Source organism: Crocodylus porosus, unplaced genomic scaffold (assembly GCF_001723895.1).
Source record: "Crocodylus porosus isolate Cpor-Errol unplaced genomic scaffold, CroPor_comp1, whole genome shotgun sequence".
In the NCBI taxonomy this organism is placed as follows: domain Eukaryota; kingdom Metazoa; phylum Chordata; order Crocodylia; family Crocodylidae; genus Crocodylus; species Crocodylus porosus.
The window spans coordinates 27,748,355-27,770,625 of NW_017728906.1; the positions used below are offsets into that span (position 1 = coordinate 27,748,355).

Consider the following 22,271-nt stretch of genomic DNA (forward strand, 5'->3'; position numbering starts at 1 on the left):
GAAGGGAGGGACAGGATACAGCTGGATCTTGACAGGTTACAGGGGTGGGCAAATGAGAATAGGATGGGATTCAATACTGACAAGAGCAGGGTACTGCACTTGGGCAGTAGGAACCAGCAGCATACCTATAGGTGGGGGAACTCCCTTCTTGAAAGCACAGTGGCAGAAAGGGATCTTGGAGTCATTATCGATTCCAAGATGAACATGGGCTGCGAATGTGAAGACGTGGTCAGTAAGGCCAACCATACCTTATCATACATCCACAGATACATCACGAGCAGGTCCAAAGAGGCGATCCTCCCCCTCTATGCGACACAGGTCAGGCCACAGTTAAGAGTACTGCATCCAGTTCTGGGCGCCACACTTTAGGAGAGATGTGGCCAGTGTCAAGATGGTACAGAGGAGGGCCATTGCATGATCCGAGGACAGCAGGGCAGACCCTCTGAGGAGAGGCTATGGGACCTGAAGCTGTTCAGCCTTCACAAGAGAAGGCTGAGAAGGGACTTGGTGGCCATCTACAGACTTACCGGGGGGGCCAGCGGGGAATGGGAGAGACCCTGTTCACCTGTGCACCTCCCAGAGTAACAAGGAATAATGGCCATAAGTTGTTTGAGAGTAGTTTCAGGCTGGACATTAGAAGACACTATTTCACTGTCAGGGTGGCTAGGATCTGGAACCAATTTCCAAGGGAAGTGATGCTGGCTCTTACCTTGGGGGTCTTTAAGAGGAGGCTTGACGATTACCTAGCTGGGGTCATATGAGCTCAGTATTCTCTCCTGCCCAGGGCAGGGGGTCGGACTTGATGATCTACTTAGGTCCCTTCTGACCCTACATCTGTGAATCCATGATCCTGCCTGGACTAGGAACAGTGTTTCTTAACATGTGGGTGGCGACCCAAAAGTGGAGGGCAAGAAGATATGAAAGGCTTGCGAAAAAACTTCATAAATGTATCACTGAACTTTAAAAATGGATTCTCCTTTAAAGGCAAAAAATGTGGGAAACCATGGCTTTTCCCTTGCAGACTGGAAGAGTTCCAGCTTGCAAAGGGCTACTTGGGGCCCCACACACTCACCCTCTGCCCCAGAATGTGGGGCTAGGGCCTTGGGGTAGGGGGGAAGCGGGTTGGGAGTGAGAGGCACTGGGTCAGAACTGGCCATTGATGTTTACAAATGAGTCCTTGTACAAAAAATGTTGAGAGCAACTGGATTAGATGACCTCTGGAGGTCCCTTCCAGTCCTACTTTTCTATGATTCTATGTGCCCTCCTTCCCCCCCCCATTAGGATTATCTGAATACATTTCTAAGATACCATCCACTGAGGGTTAGCCATACATATCTTGCTTAGCTCAGCAAGTTTGCGCTAATGATATCATCTCCCTTTCCTACACATCAGGATTCTTAGGACCGTCTCAGCAAGTGTCAAGTGAGGGTACTCTCATGTTATCTCATTACTGAATGTCTGCGCACTGATTTCCCCCTCAGTAAAAGGACCTGGAAGAAGAAACGACGGGAAACATTACAAGGGCACCATGCAGAAATAACACCCGAGTCTTTTGCTAGGGGCACAGAACAAGCTCCTTGTCACCACACATCTGCTTTTGCTGTCTCCTGGCGCATGTGGCACAGGTGGGAAGGTGACAAGTTTATTGCTGAAGCATCTCAGACCCAGGAGGACTTGAGGGGGCGGGAAAGAGATTATCTCACTTCTACAAAAGTCAGGCTGCTTAATAAAAAATTATCCAGGTCCTGTTGTAGGGAGTGGGGATAAAAATCTCTTGGGGCAGGGAAGAGATGATTGCACCTCTTCAAAAGTCAGGCTGGTTAATAAAAAACATCCCCTCTTCTGGTGTGTGTGTATGGGGGGAGATAAAAGTCTCTTTTGGGGGGGGAAGAGACTTCTTCAAAAGTCAGGTTGGTTAATAAGAAAAAAATCATGTCCTCTTGCAGGGGAGGAATAAACCTATTTTCAGAGGTGGGGAGATTATTTCATTTCTTCAAAAGTCAGGCTGGTTAATAACAAAAAATCAGGTCCTTTTTTGGGGGGATAAAACTATTTTTGTGGGGGAAGAGATTATTTCACCTCTTCAAAAGTTAGGCTGGTTAATAAAACAAAAATCCAGGTCCTCTTGCAGGAGGGAATAAAAACCTTTTTTGGGGGGGAGGGTAAGAGATCATTTCACCTCTTCAAAAGTCAGGCTGGTTAATAAAAAATAATTCAGGTCCTCTTCTGGGGTGGGAGGAATAAAAAAAATGTCTTCATGGGGGAGATAAATACCTCTTCTTGCGGGGGGACGGATAATACATCCCTCCCAGCTCCAGCAAGGTCCTCCGGCACCAGCCCGGCGGGATGAGGTCTTAGATTAGGGTGGCAAAACAGAGATTCCCCTTCCCTTTCCGTTTCTGATACATAACCAGGTCCAAAGAAGCAGTGCCCCCTCATGCATGCATGCATGCGCGCGCGCACACACACACACACGAGCCCCCCAGACACACAGGGCAGGGGTCTGGCCCGTGTCCCCTCGCGGGGCGCAGCCCCCCGCAGCCCTTCGCAACAGCAGCGGCGGAGGAATCCCGCCCCGCGCTCCCCCGCAGCAGCCGGGTGCTGCGGCCTCGTGCGAGTGCTCTCGCGGAAGGATACCCGCTCGCCGCCGCCTCCGCTGCCGCCTTGATATAGTGCGGCGCGGGCGGCGCGGCCGCACTTGGCGAGCGGCGCTCGCGGCTGGGGCAGGCGGGCGTCGAAGCGGGTTGCCCGGCGCTCGGCCACCGCCAACTTGGGAAGTGTCCGCCCGGGCGAGCTCCCACCATGAGCCGCCTCCTGCCTCTCTGCCTGCTCGGATTGCTCCTGGGCGGCGGGCAAGGTAGGAGCGCGGCTGCGTCCCCGCCGGGCTCTGGAGCATCTTCGCGCCGCCTCCTGCTCCGCGGCGGCAAGGGGCACGCGGGCCGGGGCGTCGGGGTCGGTAACGCCGCGCTCCGGGGCAGGGGGCCAGCCCGGGGGACGGGCAGCAGGAGCGACCCGTCAAACTTCGTGCCTTGTCTGCTTTGGATCCGCCGGAGGAAGCCCCTGGTGCGGGGAGGGGAGAGCAGGGGTGGAGAGAGGTGCGGACCAGCTACCTGGCGGCTGGAGAGAGTGATGCGTAGGGGCAGGTGGAGAGAGATCTCTATCGGTCTATCTGGAGAGACATCGGTATCGATTGATGTATTTCTCGTTCTCCTCTCTTCTTTCCCATTCCAGGGGCTTTCTGTGCCTTGGAGAGAGAGTGTGTGTGTGTGTGTGTGTACACACATCTATATAAACTGCAAGATGCTAAGTGCAGTTAGCTCCTTTGCATGGGTTATTGTCTTTTTTTCTTTGGCTTTTTTTAAAAATGTGTGTGCATGGGTGGGTGTGTGTGTATACACACGTACATGCACATTGACATATATAAATACACATATACACACATGCACACAGACATACACACGTGTATACACACAGATTGGAACGTACTAAGTGCACTTAGCTGGTTTGCATGGGTAATCATTTTTTTCTTTGGATTTTTTTATGGGTGTGTAAACACGTATACATGCATACATACACATGTATTCATGTAGACATACATGTATACACACAGTGTAGACTGGAAGATGCTAGGTACAGTCAGCTGCTTTGCATAGTCATATTTTTTCTTTGGATTTCTGTGTGTGTGTATACACATACATGCACATGTGTACATACACGCACATGCACATGTAGACTGGAAGATGCTAAGTGCACTTAGCTGCTTTGCATGGGCTATCATTTTAAAAAAATATTTAAAATAAATGTAGTCTGGCAGTGTGCGTGTGATGTGGTGTTGTTGTTGTTGGAAGAACCTTTATTTATTTGCAGCCCAGATTTGGGAAGCAGGAGCAGAGAGATCTAGTTTGTGTTTGGTCCCTCTGGGGTTTGTTTGGGATTTGGGGCGAAGAGGTGTTGGGGGAGTCCCCCTCTGTTGTCAGTGATCTGTCATACTTGAAATTTGTCTGTCAAGGTCTCTCTGCTTCCGTCATTAGAAGTGGAGGAGAACTGTGTTCATTTCAGGCAGTTGGGGACTATAGGAGCGGATGGTCGGTCATGGTGAAGCGGGGTCATTCTGCATGGTGGGAGTGCATATGGATGTTTGCAGCTAGCAGCCTGTATCTGTGTGTGTATATGTTGTCTTTATTTTATTAATTAAAAAAAAAAAAGTCTGAAGGGGCAGGTACGGAGAGAACGAAATCACCTTTAGGTTACACCTGTACGAACTGCTGGCTTTCATCTTCCTCTGTACATCATGCCCATACATGCTCCCAGAAATCGAGATTGGCTGTGGTGGGTGTATTACCTAGAGGATGACTTCAGGAGTTCAGCTCCTGTAGTTGGGGGGTGGGGAGTTGCAGAGCAGAGGCAGTGCCTGTGGATATCACGCATGGACAGGGCCCCTTTGTGTAGTAAATGAATGAACTGCAGTGTTTCAAACTGTTCAGGCAAGTTTTTTGCCATTCGGGCTGAACTGGGATTGCAACTCCCAGCATCTCCAAAACATATCTCAAATCACTAAGCTAATTTTCAGAATGGGGAGAGGGCCACGAGCGCCTGTGTGTATGTGTATGTGTATGTGTGTGTGTGGCGTGTTGTGTGTGGCGTGTTGTGTGTTGCAGATGCTGCTTTTTTTAGGGAGGGAAGCTGGAGGAAAAAAAATCTTTCAGTGAAGTGAAGGTGTCTGAACTGCTGCTGGGTTAAAGTCCAGGCGTTCCCCCCCTTACTCCCTTTCTGCCAGCAGGGGGTGGCAGAACTCCATTCAGGTGCTCTGGCTCCTTCCTATCTGGCTGCATGCATTCAGGAGAGGGAGGGAGAAAGAGAGCAAGCCTGTCTTCTATCATTCTTCAAGCACAGCTTGACATTTGGGATGTGAAGCCTTCATTTCTCCGGCTGCCTCCTCCCCCAAGCCAGAGGAGCTGGAGTGACATAATCAGATGCAGATTAGCTAGTGCACACATGCACACGCGCACACACGCACGTAGCGGGCTGTTAGGAGCCATCACCGAGGCAGAAAGCTCTGACATGTTCACTGCAAAGGTGACTGTGCGAACTGTTGCACTTAAAAACCAAGCAAGCAAGCGCTGTGGGGTGGGGAGTAGGCAGGGGGCAGTAGCACTGCAAATCCCTGCTTAATTGCAGTCCTGTCTAGAGCTCTGGGCATATCTGACATTTTGCTTAAGAAGTGGTGGGTAGCAAAGCCCCACTAGGTGCTCTCGAGCTCTACAGAAATGCCTCTGAGCTTTCACCATCTCCGAGCGAGTGCTGGAGCTATTGCAATTAGCAATTCAGAAAGAGTCCGGAGGATTTTCAGCATAGCTGTACACCGAAGCTTCAGCCTTCGTATTGATCCATCTAGGTGCAGGGTGGCTACACATGGGGGTTGTGGTGTCTGGCAGAAACCAAGTTGGCGAAGGGCCTTGTTATATGTTGCATTGTAAGATGCACAAATGTTGATCGGCTTAGTGCTGTGCAGTCACGCTCACGTTTTCTGACTGCCGTGGGAGAGGGTTGCCTAGTGTTCCCAGGCTGTCCTGCGAATGCAGAGGTTAGTCAGCAAAGTGAAATCTCCAAATACCATGGAGGGTTTGAATCTGAGCAATTAGCAATGCCCCCCCCACCCTCCTCTGGCATGGGGATGGGAGTGTATCTGTATGTGAGGGGACTGCTTATGTAGCATTGCACCCGGGAAAGTTGGCATCAGTGTCAACTTAACAGACAACTGCCGTTTTATAGAGCAAGCAAATGAAATCAGAAAAACAGGGAGTGGAAGGAGCAGGCAGTCTCGATCTGCTGCAGTGAATGGTGAATAGGAGCAGGAGGGGCAACTCTCTAAGAAGAGATCTCCATTCAGGTTGTTAGGGGAGAAGGGAAAAACAAAAAATGTGATGGGGATTTCTGGAACAAAAAAACATTGTCGAGGCAAAAGACTTAGAGCAATTTTGTTTTCATTTTCTTGGAGTAAACTTCAACATTTCTTTAAATGCTTCATAAAATTCGAGAGGCTGCTTCATACAGTCTGCTGGAATTTATCCTATAAACAATCCGTTTGAAGGATTCAGTAGCAAACGTTCACATCAGAACAAGTGGTGGGTTTTTCTTGTGTGTGTGGGTGTTTTTTTTAAGACCGTAGTACCCTGTCTTAATGCAGGGGTGTAAGAAGGGGATCAAAATAATCCCAGCAATGATCACGGGGTTCATTTGCTTTAGACATGCTAAAAGCCTATGCTAAAGATTTGGATTTCTAGCAGTAGAGTTGCAGTGGTTTTAAAGAAGCATGATTGAAAATATTTCTTTGGAAAGTGGTGATGGAAAGGGAAGGGCATGTTAGAAGGGAAAGGAAACGGTGATGTTGCCTTTTAGGTTGTCAGAACAGTTTGAACCTAAGCAGCTGAGTGCAAGAAAATGATAGCAGAAAAGTAACTTAAGGACTGATCTATGTCATAATTAGCTAAGACGACCAGATACTTCCGTTCTTAACTTTCACCACAAAGGAACAAGTTCCTTTTCACTGGCTATGCTATTAAATTGCAGCTACAAACATTTTTATAGTGTATACAGTGTATAAAGGCTCAGCTTTAATTAGCAAAGGAAAAAAAAAAAGCCAATTTACTAGGTGTATTTTTGATGCGTGTAGAAATACAGGATCAGAGCAAGGCAGGCTACATTTAGTCTTTACTGGTAACCACAGACACTGCCTTACAGTGAATGAAAGTAGTCTTTCAAGACTTTAAGTGTCCAAAAATGTTTCTTGGAATGGGTTCTAGATCATTCTCTAACTAGCTTGTCTCACTATACTCTTTTTTTTTTTTTTTTCTAATGAAGTTGGAATAGGAGACCTATTTGTTGCGGGTTAGCTATCTTAAATAAAAAACAAACTCACAAGCATGTAGAGTAGTAGGAAGAGCATTTGAGGAAGGATAAAAATGTGTCTTCTGCCAGTTCCTTTCTTTAGGAACTTCCTTCAACAGAGAGGCCAGGTGTGTTACACAGTCTGTTTGTGGACTTCTTTCTTTGTCTGCTTTTGAGTTAGAAACTAGGTAGAAAATCTCTGCTGAATTCACTGGGGTTTTGCCTTTGAATTTACTGGTACTAGGATTTTGTCCCAGACTTCAGCATCTAGTTGCCTCAAGTCAACTAGGCACATTCTGGTAGCCTAGAATATTTTCTTTTTCTTGTTGTTACAATTTTACAGAGCAACAGAATAAAAATCAAATATCATAAGCCTCCTTCCACGTGTGCATGAACACACACATGCACACAAGAGGAAGTGGACTGCAAGCCAACAAGGAATATTTTAGAAACTCTGGTACAGAACAGTTGATTGGAAAGCCCTTCCCTGGGATGCATACAAGTAACTGCGAGAATGATTCTTTACCCACGGGTGGCGTCTTGAGGATGGATATTAAAGGAACGTTGTTTACCAAAAACTTACGATTTTTGTATTTGGAGAACAGGAATGTTTTGATTAGCTTGCAGCTGCCCTAGAAAACGAAGAAGCAGCAATTCCCAAGAAAAGGAACTTCCTCCATTTACAGGATAAAGTGATAGAAAGACAGCACTGAATATTTTGAAATGTTTGAATAGAGATATTTTTTTATCTTGTGGGAATCTTTTGTTTAGTTAACAAAAATGTTTCTATGAGTGGGAATTTTAAGTGATGACCAAATTGTAAAGCGTTTTTTAAAGGAAGTCTACCTCCTTCCTTTCTAAGAGAGCTTGGAATATGAAGGCTTTGGTAATATGATCTCTCAGTGACCTTTCCTTTCAGGTAGTAAATCCTTGATCTGTTCTTAAATTCCCTTCAGTAATCCTTTAGTTATACCAGTGTTCAGATAATGCCATTAATTCCAGTACAACAAGTCAGGTATTAAAAGTGTTACTTTAAAATGATGATGTATAATTTTTTTCACTAAATTAATATGTGGGCAAGTGCATGGGTGTGCGAGGATTGTAAGTATATGCATTTCTTCACTTATGAAATACAGATAGTCTTTTATATCTAGAAATCAGGCAATGAAGCGTTTTCAGTTAGCACCAGCTAAGGATTTGGCTCATTTTATCTTAGATGCATCTGATTTGACAATAAATATGTCATTATATCAAATAATTATAATGTAGTTAATGATCCCTGGGGCTTTTGTGCTATAAGATACAGTTAGAATTATTGTTGATTGTGCAAATTTGATGGCTTTGAAGATCACAAAATGAAGTGGCTTGGTAAGCAAAGTTGTGTATGTTGTAGGGTGAGAAGTCATATTAAGTCTGATAGACTATATTAAAATCAAGTATTTTGAGCTGATCAGTTTATGATTGTGTGTTTGTGTGTGTAAAAATATCCATGCTCTAAGCTGTTGAAAAATCATTGCATTTTTCAGTGGCTAATTTTAAACTCAATAATTTCTCATAACGCATCGAACGGTTAGAATTCCCCCTGTAATTACCTCCATGGTTTCTTGATAGCCAGTTTCAACAACATAATTTGACTTCCTCGTCAAATTGTGTTTTGTTAAATTGTAACCCGAATCATCTCTGGTCTCTCTCTGGTCTTTTTCGTAAAGATACCCAGTAATATGAGCCAGATTTGTAATAAAGTACTGTCAAGGTCCTTAATGTTATGCTGTAATGCTTTTAAAATAGATAGTTTAAAACAGGACAAGAAAATGAGAAGCTTGTTTTCCTTCTAAATCTTGATGTGAATTACACTACTGAATCCAGAACTTCATTAACTTGGTAGTACTGTCCTGGGCTGACACCAGTGTAAATAGCATCAGATCATTGGATTTGTACAATAAATAATATCCATAGGATGTCACTTGGTAAGAACAGCTATACATTAATGAGAAACGGAAGGAAAATATGCATATTCAGAAGCACCTTTTGTTTATGTGCATGTGTTCTTTTCTTTATGATAACAATCACCATCACAACAACAAAAAATATGAAAACTGTGTTTGCACACTATTTAAACCCTTGTTCAGGAGGGTACCTAAATTTTTGACCAAAGTTAAATATGTAAGTAGTTCCATCAAAACACCATTGGCCTGATCCAAATGTTTCTGTCATTAACTAGTGTTTTTCTATTGACTTCAGTGGGTTTTGGATCTGGCTGTAGAGTATGTATACCTTGATGCCATATGAATTGGTGCCATATGAATGGTTTTGATTTTGAAAATATGCAGCATAGGATGAAGGGTATTTGATGTGATTTACAAAGTACACTTTCCTTGAAAGCTTAATTAATAAAATATACATAGATATGGGCCTGTGCTTCAGAATTTATGGCCTTAATGACCTGGCACAGAAGCAGAGGCATGAACTCCTGAACCCTAAGAAAGATATACTGTACAGTGAGATATTTATGGTGTAATTATTAAACTTCTGGAAAGCTGGTGGCTTCCCTTACTTGGATGGATATTTCCATTGACTTCGATCAGACTATACCTGAGAGCCATACACAGGGGACTTGTTTTTAGGAGGAATTCTTTCCTTATTTTTTCCATTTGTTTTATAGTACTTAAGGAGTCATTATGGACAATATTGGTGCTACCATGTGATAAACTTGTGATCATCTTACCACAAGAAATGCTACCTTTGTAAATAAACTACTGTAAAAGACTTCTGGAATATTTTTTCCATTTTCTTTCTTTCTTTTTTTTAATTTTTAGAATAGAAATATATTTTTTTCACCTATGCTTCAGTGTAGACTTTAGGGAGTATAGGAAATAGTATGAACAGCTGGATAGTGTTTTGAATTTGTCTAATGTATTGACAGAATTTTCATTACTAGCAGCTGTACTGTGTAGCCATGCTAACAGAGACTCACAGTCTAAATAGGGGATCAATTATGGCTTCACCAATTTTTGTTTAGAAAACATTCAAGGAGAATCTGGATGCTGCAGGAATTGTTTTGTGATTCAGAAGCTGTAGGCATTTCTTCCCAGTAAGTACTGACATCAGTACTGGTATGGTATAAGAGAATCTTGTGTTCCTCTTAGTATCACCTTTCAGACAAGGTCATAAAAATGGGAGTTTCAGCATTCATAGTCACTGAAGATGTTGTGGCATAGCTTTCAAACAGATAAACATTTTTTCTTTGATATAGCTTGTTTGTTTTTTAACTTTTTACTCACCTGAAATTCTGCATGTATGGTAGGACAGATATGTTGTTGCTGCTGTGTATTATTCTAAAAGCCTGCGCAGTGCTACTGAGCACTTCCAAACAACTGCGAAGGGGGGATGCATTTGTGAGATTGGTAGTCCTAATGAAATACTATTTTATAAATCTCTTCAGAATTTTCCAGGATGTGAAATGCTATGTAAATGTAAGTTCATAATAATATACATGTTGTATGAATCTGCATTTGCCTTTTTGATACTCAATTTCCAGTCAACTAAGATTAAACAATATTTACATTTAAAGTTTTAGTTTATTTATCAGTCAGACATATGGGTTGTATATACAGTGAAAGTCTTAAATAGTGCTGGAAGGGGATTTATTAGACAAGATCATATTGTTCTCAATATTTTGCTTTTACTCTTGGTCATTTGGCTCTTACTGTGCAATGCAGTTTGAAAATAATATATTCATCTCATTAAAACACACAGCATTATTCAGTTATGGAAGAAGCAGTTAAGTACAAGAACATAGTAGCAAAGAGCTGAATTTTGTTTGCTTTTCTTTATAGAGCTTTGTGAAAGCAGCTGTTTTAAAACGTTAGATGTGAAATATTTGGAAGGAGAGGTCTGAAATAATGAGAAATCGTGATACTGCTGTTGTGGACATTGTACAGTATGAAGGTTCTTCCAAAGAACTTCCTTTTAAAATGTAAGGAGACCACCTATACAGTAGAGTTGTCTTAAATATAATGTAATGTGTAGAATGTTTCTTTGACTCTAATGGGGAAAGTATAACCAGAATTATGACAGTTATTGTGTTTCTAGTCAAAGCAAAATAAACTATGCACATACTTGTTTCCAGTTATGTCATGCCAAAAGATGGTACATTTTGCTTTCTGTGGAGTTAGTGCGCATCCCAGTATTGTTTGCGAACTAGGTATTTTGAGAAGGATTAGCTATTTGTTCAATTAGTAATGATATGGGTTGCATTCTTTTGTTTTATTTATTTATTTTTTACATTGAATGGAGGTTGCTCCAAACATTATTGTTTATAGTTTGAGAACTACAGTCACCTGTTAAACTTGTTTTAGAGGAGACTAAAATATCTTGGCTTAACAAAATAAGGGCTTGGAGAGGAGATGTGATTTGCTGCCATAAGTACATGGGGGCAGTCAAAGTAAAGGACAATATTGGCACAAGAACAAATGACTACCAACCAGCCACAAGTAATGGGCTGAAATTTAAATAAGGTTTCTAAGTGTCAGAGGAATGAGGTTCTGGAACAGACTCTCAATCAGAGCAGAAGTCCAAAACTGTTTTATGAGAGTGAGATATGACTAGTTGCTTACTGTTGCAAGAGACAGTCAACTTTGAGATGACCCAAATGAGTTGCTTTTTGTCCAGTGCTCTGCATCCCTGAATCACTCCTATTTATTTTAATAATTGTTCTTTAGATATTTCTCCTCCCTCCCCCTACCCCCCCAAGTCAGTTTTATGTTGTTGAATCATACTTTCTAGTAGACGGGTCTTCCAGAATATTCTTAAGTGTCTGTGTGTTGAAAGTAAAAGCTGGATACAGGCAGATGTTACCAAAGTCAAATTTCCACCTTCTGATAAATTATATGGAACTTCTGCTGAAGTAACTGAATATTGCATACAGAGTTATGAAAGGAAAACTTTGATGCCTAACATGCAACCCATAATTTTGTCCAAGCTTCAGAAAGATAGAAGATAGTATTTTACCAATTTTTCTTCTTGTAAATGCCCGTGGATTTTCAAACACAATCCTTCCTGTTAAAGCAGATTTATATTTTGATATACATGAAAAGCATTACCTTTTTAGTTGCTTCAAGGTCTCAATGACTCCTTGTCTGACACATTGACTTTACAAGTAAAAAGGAGTTTTTCCCTAAATTCCAATTTTGCAAACTCAGTTTTGGGATCTGAAAGTTAAGCTGGATTCTTGCCAGGATAGACATCACTGTTAAAGAGTGTTAATGAGTATTATGTTCATAAAGTGGTAATACAGCATATTCATGTTTACATGTTTGTGAAGTGGTTACCCTATGTTGAGCGTAGGGAAAAGCTAGGGTATGCTTTTCATGTGGGCTAGTTATGCTATATTACTTATACTGTGTTTATCCCTCTGCTGTGCAATTTAATTTTAGAAAATTATTTCATATAAGTAAGTTCTAGGTCTAAATTTTCAAACTTAGCATGCATGGAACACTTTCTGAAGTCACTAGAAGATTTGCATACAGAGACCTATAGGCTCATATGTGAGGTTGATTGCAGCTTTCAGTACCTATTGATAACTGTAAATAGGATACACCACCAGGACCTCATTTTGCAAGAGTAATTTTGAAGTTGAACTTCAAAAGAAGTGGAAATCATTCCTGGATAAAGAACAGAAAAGCCTGGTGGGCATGGTTGTAGCATATGTAGTTAAGTAACTCAAGTATGAGTACTACTTTAATTGTTTAGGAGGGCCAAGACTAAAGTAATAAACATGCTGATAAAATACATGGATTCTCTTGAAAGAAAGTTGTGATGATTGTTAGAGAGAGAGAGAGAGAGAGAGAGAGTGTGTTTTCCTTATGTTTATAAAACCAAAATAAAATGAGTCTTGGTAAGAATAGTAATTAATTTACTACATTTTGTTCTGAGGAACAAATGACAAAGTTTGAACTTTTAGTTGCTCTCCAAGTCATATCTTTATTGGAAACAGAATGTGTTTTATGAAAGAATTTACCTTTTGTACTGGGAAATGTTTTGTGTATGTGTTGCGCGTGCCTCTTGAGTTTTGGGGTTTTGAAAAAATTTTCTTACTTGGTTTGGTTTGTGTTTTTTGACACTAGTCAAAATTGTTCTTAATATGCTCAGTATTCAGATAGTGTTTCTGACTCATTGAAGCATTGTGGTTGAATGACTGGATATTCAGTGGATTTGTGCCAGATTATGGTAGTTACAGGCATGAAAACCAGCAGCTTCTTAACGCTTGGGAATGGGCTTGCATTAGATTTCTGTGACTTATTTCATTTTAACAACGTGGCCTCTAAATTTGGGCAACTTCTTCAGTTGTTTGCTTGTTGGATGGTCTTGCAGGTGAATGTTTTCACAGAGTTGATGCAACCTAGTTTTACTGTACATTGCATAATTTGGTTACAGGTATGTCTTACTATGGTGTCAGTAGATTTTTGTTCTGAAACTACATTACTGTTAAAACAATGTTAATTGATAGGGGTGTGCTAGACAGGCTGTATTTGATTCGGATTCAGCCCAAATCAGGGGCAGTGATTCAGTTACTTGATGCAGATCACTGTTCCTGATTTGGTTCAGCCGAATCCGAATCTGAATATGCAGTGCTGATCTGGAGAATCAGTGATTTGGCCATAGACACAACTGTTAATTTTTTTTTTCTACATACCTCCAGGTACCAGGTGCAGCTTGAACACTGCGATGTTGGGGAGGATGCAGTGTCCCACAGGAGTACAGTCTTCCCCCCCCTCCGACCCCCCTGGTGTGCTCAGTGGCGAACCCGGAAGTGTTTCCTTTCGGGTCTGGGTGACCCCCAGACCCAGGAGGGCGGGGGGGGGGGCCATGGGACCACTTAGCTGCGAGGGGATCCTGAGTGCCCCCCATACCCACTAGGTACCAGTTGCCAAGCCGTGGGGTCATGGGCGGGGCCAGCATGCTCCCTGGTGGACCTGGAAGTGGATCGGAAGTGCTTCTTGACCCAGAAATGGACTGCTGCCAAGCACACTGGGGAGCTCCCTGTGCTCCTGTGGGACACTCCGTGCGCCCCAGCATCTCAGCACTCGTGAGCTGCCTGATACCTTGAGGTATGTAGAACAGGCTTTTAAAACTAACCTTTATACTTTGCCCTATTTCTGAATATTTGAAGATAGTAAAAGGCCTTTTTTGCATTGAGATGTAAGAAACCAGCTTCTTCAGTTTGTTCACCCCCATGATTACCTGTTTTGTAATACTCTTCTGTTAGTATGGAGTACTGTTGGGGAAGTGTTATGTATGAATAGTAGAGGTGAATAGGGAAATTTAATTGTTTCCTATGGAAAACTTTTGATAAGAAAGAACAACTTAATTTTCAAAGAATATTTGCTTTTCTTCTCAGGTTTTTACACTAAAACCTGAATTCCCGCCCTGTCACCTGCCCCCTCCCCTGCCTCGCCAGAAAAGGAAAAAAATAGTTTTTAATGGGAACCTAACTAATGTTTTGCAAAAACCAGATTTTTTCTTTATTTAAAAAAAAAAAAAGAAAAATCTTGCACAAAAAAAAATTAAAACAGTAAAGCACCTTTTAAGTTGAAAAGACCATTTTATGTTGAGGAAACATGTTTTGATATTAAATTTGCTCTCAGCTCAAATAAGCAAACAGCTTCTATAGAGTGAATTAACTCCTTTAATGCAAGGTTCTCAACTCCTATTTTCTTGGAAAAACAAATTAATGTTTCCTGTTGAACTTCTGTAGGGTTTCACATTTTCTGCAGTTGAGCTTCCTGAGCACAAAGCTTTTATTCAGAGAGCTTACTCAAATGCCTTTTATTGTTCTACCATGAATTAAAATACTGCCTTGACACATTGTGAATGTACAGGTTTCCCTCGCTTTTATGCAGGTTCTGCATGTGCAAATTCGCTCTTATGTGATGATCCTTTTTGTAACAAAACTTCGATATATGCAAGGTAAATTCACTCTTATGCGGTCAGTGTGTTGGAAGTCCACAGTCAGCTGTTTTGTGTGGTGCATTGTGGAAGTGACATACACCAAAATATAGTCTCCTGTGTGGATCTATGCTCCTCGCTCGTTATCTGCGATACACGTTTCTGTAGTTTCCATCCCCATTATGATAGTGCCCTGTGCTTGTGTGTACCGTCTCCTGTTGGTGAGTACCAAACTTATCTTGTTAAAGTGGTAGAAATGGGTCTGGGGGTCAGTTCAGTTGAGGTCTCGGAATGTATCCCTCTTTGTTACATTGTAAAGTGGGTTCCCTTTATGCAAATTTGAGTTGTGCCATTTTTCAGGAACTCGTGTACAGCATAAAGCGAGGGAAACCTGTACTTGTGACTGTTTTCCAAGATTCTGAATTCCAGTAGGTCTAGTCCTGAGAAGTTGTGATTAACCTCAGTGCCTGGTAGCTAGCACTGCTGAAAACCTCTGAGGGCTGCTCACCACCTCACCTCACAGGACTGAGCTGTGTGGAGCAGCATATGCCAGTGAAATAACAGGAAGTATGTTCATAGAGAAATAAATAGTTATGAGTGATAATACCTCATTTTTGCTAACAGAAGTAACAGAAAAAACTGATGATTCTTAATTTTACAAGTACACCTATGAATATTTGATCTAAAAATCAGTAGCTATAAGAAACCAATATGAGGAGTGTTCAGAGCCTAGCTAGGGACATCTGGGTTCTGCTGAAGAACCATGTAGATCTGCCTATGTAGGAACATGTGTAAATTTGCAAATACGAGAGAGTTAATTCTACTTTCATGGTCCAGGTGTACTTCAAGTTGGTATGCCCTTTTTTTTTTTTCCTCACTGTAGTTCTGAAAGACTATTATGAATATTGGATGGCTTTCCATTAATGCTTTTTATGCAAGATGATCCTATTATGCTTAACTATGTGTAGTGCTTTTATTATAGGGATTTATTCCACTAAGGACTGCTCCAAGTTCAACAGGACTATTGGATACAGCGTGAACATTGTAAAATATGTTCTCTACAAGATGCATCAGTTTTCCATTCTCTGTGTCTGTTTTATTCATAATAAAATCTTTATCATGTCCAGGAAATAGTCTGATGAGAAGTTACAAAATAATCATAATAGCTGTAGAACCATGACATTTTGGCAAGAGTATTTGGGTATGTAAAACATGTACTCATGGATGGATTTAGGATATTGAAAAGGGAGGTGCTGATGATGTGCTTCGTCATCTCGTATAGCATGATGCACATTTTTGTTCCGTTAAAGGGAAACTAGATGATAAGCTAGGGCCCTAGTGCTATATCATTCACTTTAAGGTCAAAGCAAAAATAAATTAACTTTATTGGAATGTTCACTAGTTTGCTAGATGACCTGTTAAGTTTAAACAACAATAAGACAGAAGATATTGTTTCATTAGTCCTCTAGTTATTATATTTAAATGTCCTGACAGTGCTTCCAATACTTTACTGTCAGTCATTTCTATAACTGAGTTAAAGCTTTAACTCAAACTAAAAAACAGTTTGCAGGGTTCTGAAGTAGAAGGGAGAGATTGCCAGGAATGTCTAACAGGCTGCATCTACATAAGATGCTGACCATGCAGTCATTTAGTACTTGTATAAACAGTTGCCGAACACAGTCATTTAGTACTTGTATAAGTGCTGAGGAATGGCAAAGTGTTAACTGTGCAGTAGCCTGTGACTGCTGTGCATTCAGTGTCTCATGTAGACATGGCCACAGACAGCAAAATTGCAGAAGAAAGGATAGTTTGAATAGTGGGGCATTAAGACCATGAAGAAGGGCAGAGGTTTGTTCAGATCTGTGGAATGAAGAGATTAGCATGAATTGGGATTATTGTAATAGTAAGACATGAAGTCAATCGACTTCATCAGTGGTACCCAAATAAAAATGCTGCTGTCTCTCCCAGGAAGCTGTTTTTTAATGTGTGGGTAGAGCAAGAATGAAAGGGATAGGAAAAGTGCAGAAGGTGAAGCTGCATCCATGCACCCCTGCTAGATCCAGCCCTGCATGCACTTTTATCCTTTCCATACTCCCTTTAAAGCATTATGTAGCTCTATAGATACTTATTTTGTAATTAACAAATATTAATTAAATTAATTTTAAATAAGCATGTTGTAATGTTATTGTTTACCAAGTTCAGATGTAACCAGAGAAGACAAAGTTTGATAAGTCCATTTACCCTGTAGATGTGGGTTTCCATAGTAAATAATTATTAAAGCAGAAAAATTAAAATACTATATTTTGAAGCAACAGTTAGCAAAGCAAAGGCATTTTAAACATACATTCCCTATAGAACATCATTCACGTATACTTTAAAATTGCAGTAAGAGAACAAACAGAAGTAGTGCTGCATGGTGAGTTATTTTTGCTGCAATAATGAATTATATTGCCTTCTCATCACCTTTTGGGGGGTGATTTCTCATCTAAAGTATGAACAGAGAGAAAGTTAAGTAAAGATGCACTGAGTTAACTTTCAGCTTTCTCCTACATCCGTTTGGCACAGTATCTCTATTTGAGCTGTACTTTGGTTTACTGGCAGTGTACAATACACATATAATCTAAACTTAATCTTTCTGTGCAATTATTTTATTTTTATGAGGGAGTAAATATCCTGGTTCAAAGTTGCTCACCTTTTTAGGTGTTAGATTGGCTTATTTGGTGTTACAGTGGCATATTAGTGATGTACAGACCCATCTGGCATCAAAAGAGCTGACTCAATTGAGAAATGAAGTGCTTGATTTTTTCCTGGTAATTACAAGAAATAAGCAAACCCTGTCTTTTTCTCCAGGACAGTAAAGATCTAAAAGTAGTGATCCATGCAAAGGATGGTGATTTTCTTTCCCTCCTATCTAATTTCTGGTTCACAAAGATCTGTGCAATAAATGGACACTACTGGCATCTTTGCTGTTAAGTTTAGAAGAAAAGCCAAGGGAAGATTAAATGAGAGTAGACATTTCCTTTCTTAGCACTAGCAGTGGTCTCTCCATATCAGAGCTATTAGGGCAACATGAGGCACTTGCATTGCCATTGTTAGATGGTGAACTTCTACTCTAGATAAATCAAGGAAAACAGTTTTTCTGTTGTTGTCTATCCACTATTATTTATCAGCCTTTAAATAACTATTATTTGTCTGAAAACTTAGTATTACCATATATGAATGGCTCACAACAGAGTATTATTCATACTGTGCTTTGGTGAGTAGGAACTGATACCATTTTTGAGAAGGAAACTGAATCGCAGAGGGATTCAGGGTCATACTGGAGATCTGAGGCAGGACAAGGCATTAAATCTGGGTCTTCCAAACCAGGTGAGTAAGTACACCAACCACAGACCATGTCTGAAAATACTAAAAATGGACCCCTGTACTTGCACAATTTCTGCTGTCCTTATTGGGACCATTAATGTGCCACACTTTGTGAGACTGTCCATGTAGTTTGTTGTAGTCCATCATTTGTTTCATATATTAAGAGTCAAACTGTGGAAGACAATTCTTGATTGCATGAATGGATTTGACCTGTTGTGAACTAGAAAGAAATGAGCCATTTGAATGAAAATGCAGTTGTGCTTATTAATAATTGTTGCCCACTGTAAAATTAATGTCCAGTACCGTCAGTGGTCAATATATCTTTTGATGTTTTCATAGAAACATGGTAATGGAGTGGTTTTAATTTAGTTCTTCAGTTCTGCAGGCAGGAGATAAATTTGTTGTTGTGGTCTGTTGGATGAAGCATGACCAGGCAACAGGAAAATTTGAGCTCTGTCCCACTCTCTCTGATGTCTTAGCTAATGACTTGGGGTAGGTCATTTTCCCTGACTGACGTAGTGCCATATTCTGTAAAATGAGGATACTAGTATTTACACGTTTATACAGTAAAGTGGTTTGCTGTGCTTGCATAAAGTGCTGTAGAATGAAGTGTATATGTGTGTATGTATGTGTATATATGTGTGTATATATGTATATGTATATAATGAGTATATATAATGAGAAGACTCAAGACTGGATATTTATCCTTAATTTATTGTGAAAGATTATTTTTGTATTCATAAAATTTTATAAGGTTTCTTGAGTTGGAAGCAAATTGGCAATATATGCTGTACAGACAAGTTGGTTGTTTCCATGTCATCTATTCAGTGGATTATGCTCTTTATTTTTATTATAAGAAGTTCTTGCCTGTGATTATGGACCATTTTTTTTATCACTGCACAAACATATGTGGAGATATGTTGATGTGTACTGTAAACCCTTTAAGTGAGAAAGGGTCCCTCTAACAAAGGGAGGGAGGGAGAAAGGAAGTATTCATTTTCCATTTTATTAGTATGAAGTGAGATACCAGTTGACTGACTTACCTAGGGCCACCTAGGAAGTCTGCGGCAGAGGTCTGAACTCCGTCCAATTTTTTTGATTTTCACTGAAATTCTGTAATGACAAGATCCTTCTCCTGTTTTTTATAGAATACAGGATCAAACCTGGCAACCGAGTTGCTGATTTCATTTTCTCGAGTTTATTCCTTAGGATCAGAGCACACCAGATTCTCTGAAGTTTCTGCCAAGAGGGTCTCTGCCTGAGGGGGAGGTTGACCAATATGATAATTCAACCATTCTCTGGGCTTTAGTTGAGATGCATCTAGAAATTAATTCTGCGTAGACCTCTGAGTACCCAGGTTCTGGATACGAATGCAGGTAACAACTGAATTTTTCCAAAATGTCACCGATTGGGAACCATTTCTCAATTGTGGATTGGGGCCATGTGTACGATGCCCTAGAGTTTTAAGTGGAGCTGTCATCTTAGACATTGAAGTACTGTGGCTGTGATGCCAAGGAGTGGAATTGAGACCCCAGCCCAGCATGACTTGCAGTGGTGAGTGGAGAGGGAGGGTGCTAATACCTTTTGCTTTGGTAGTCCGTGGGGTGAGTGAGCTGTGGCTGGAGGTGTTTTGACTTTTCTGCTTAAAAAGCAGCGTTTTGACTACTCTTGTTTCCTAAAGATGAGTTCAGAAAAATTCAGTAGCCTACACTTGACCAGACTTTGCAATTTGCTTGAAAAATTGCTTTTAGTGAACCAGCAGCACAAGGCAGCGTATTGATTTAGAGAGTGCCAACAAAAGCGGAGAGGAGAGGGAAAGGGGCAGGTAATTCACACACCAGTGTAGTTGGTTCTAACAGTAGCATGGAGTTTTGTGGTGTGGGATGCCTGGAAGACTGACTAGACCCATGTCACAGAATGCTTCATGTCCACACATCATATTGACATAGTAGTACTCAGTGAACTGGTTCAAAATAGTACTTTATTTTCCAAGTTTACTTCTGAACTGTTCCAGGCAGCTTTACACTATTTTGACAGGCTTGTATGTCTGTCTGCTTCAGGTTTAAACTGCATTTAAATAAGTCTGTTATGTTGGTCCATGCCCTCTGACATCTGTCCATGTCTACTCTCCGGGCTGCGTGAAACTGTAATGTGTATATTTGTGTACTGATCATAACCAACTAAGCAGCATCTTTTATTTTAGGAAAAAGTCTAAGCTTAAGAGTTTAAGTCTGTTATAATGTGAGGAATATCCCCCTGAGACTGTTCAAAGTAGTCATTGATTTTTAAAAGAAGAAGAAATAAAAAAACCCCCAAATACTGCCTTTGCTGGGAAATTTAAGAAAAAATAGCCAGAGTTTCCGTAAGACCTTGATACAAACATTGCTTGGTATTCTCTGTTCACTGTGGCAGTAATTACAATAAAATATGATACTGTCAAGATTGTTTTTCAGAGTTTTGAAATAATCACTCTCATGGTTTATCTCTTTGAAGGATGAAAGTAAATTTTGTGTCTCTACCAAATTGCTTTCCTTCAGTGGGCCAACAGACTGTTTTGTTATTCAAGGGAGATGTTGAGGGCTGGATTGCTAGCATGTTATCATCGGTTTGGAACTGGATGGGTTAGAACAGAAAAAAGGAGGTCAACTTAGCAGTGTTGTCAACTTGTCTCTAACAAGCTCTGTTACCTAGGAGTCAGTAGTTTTTATTCTCATACTCCATTCTTTTGTGGATTATCTTGCAATTAAATTTTACTTGCTGTACTGTTGTTTTTCCCTTATTTAAAACTGGGATAATAGTGTATGACCACTTGTGTTGGTGCTTTTCTTTTTCAAACCACATTACAAGTGCTACATTTTGAAATAGCCGTATCAATAATAACAAAATATAGAAGTAAACAGTAAAGCCACATAAATATCAAGATTTACTGCAGAAAAAGTCAGGAGAAAAAAGAAAGTTCTGAATAAAATATGCAACTTGGAGGGTAATTGTATTTACAAAGGTGCAAGTTTTGAAGAACAAGGCAAGAAATAGTTAATTTACTGTAACAAAGCGGGGTGGGAAAGGAAGTCATTCTGGTGGGTGCTCTTACTGCCGTTGTATTATGCCAGGAATACTGCAGAATGTTAACTTCAATATGCACTTTTAGGTTTCTTCACGCAGAGGAGGGGATGACAGAACAATTGGAGAGAAAAGTGGGTATGTTAGATTCATATCTATGTTCACATGCATACTGATCATTCTCTATGGCAAGCTGGGGAGGCTCCACAAACATCCGCATAACCATAGCATTTTAGGTCAGCAGCTGAAGACAAGAAAAGAGCTGTGCAGGAACAAGAGGGATATCACTAAGGGAGGCTTGCTGGCAAAGACCCATTGATACATTTTTATTAATGGAGCACATATGATGCTCATGCTTTTAATGGGAAACATTTGAAGAGAGTAGTTCTTTCAGAATTGTAAGAAGCATTTTTTTCTATCTTGGTCCACAGTGGTGGTGGGCTGGTAGTGGCAGCTGCTATTCTGTTGCACCTTCTCGTAATTGGTGCCTCGGGCTCGTGCCCTATTCATTCCTCCCTCGTTTAGTTACTGCTTCCTTCAATATGTTTTGACCACCCACAGGTTTAAGAGCTCATGACTTTAACAGTGTTTTTCACTTAGATTTAAGTGAACTTGAGATTTGGTTGTCATAATCTACTACATTGATATCATTTTTCCACTTCGAGAGTGCTCTCATATCTTCTGCTTCAGTGAGCTGCATGCCTCCCAAATAGAGATGATGGTGGAGATACTGGGTGGCCCCCTTTGAAGTCCAATATAAAATTTTACATTGACTTTTTTAGTGCTTGGATTTCATACTGTTGATGCATAAAGCAGTTCGTTTCTCTGGAGGCCACAAAAATCGCAGGCACACACTCATTAGATGGCACAAAAGGTGTATTTGCAAATAGGGTCAGAGCAGAGTCAAGAACTCAGATTACTCTGAACCAACAAAGGAATTTTGCAGGCAGTATTTATCTTCTCCCTCCTGGGCGCATGTGCAGAAACAGGAACTCTTACAGCTCACTTCC

The 22,271-nt window shown here is 40.8% G+C and overlaps 1 protein-coding gene across 2 annotated transcripts in view; it reads left to right on the forward strand.

Annotated features, from left to right (window-relative positions):
- Positions 1 to 2,683: 2,683 nt before the first annotated feature.
- The window catches only part of NCAM2 (neural cell adhesion molecule 2), a 529,363-nt gene continuing 509,775 nt past the window's right edge, over positions 2,684 to 22,271 (forward strand). Inside the window, exon 1 of one of the 2 annotated variants that reach the window (XM_019528766.1) lies at positions 2,684 to 2,857. In XM_019528766.1, the coding sequence (XP_019384311.1) occupies positions 2,803 to 2,857 (55 nt within the window). In that variant the 5' untranslated portion in view covers positions 2,684 to 2,802. The remainder of the gene's footprint in view (positions 2,858 to 22,271) is intronic. The other variant, XM_019528767.1, reaches the window with a different exon arrangement.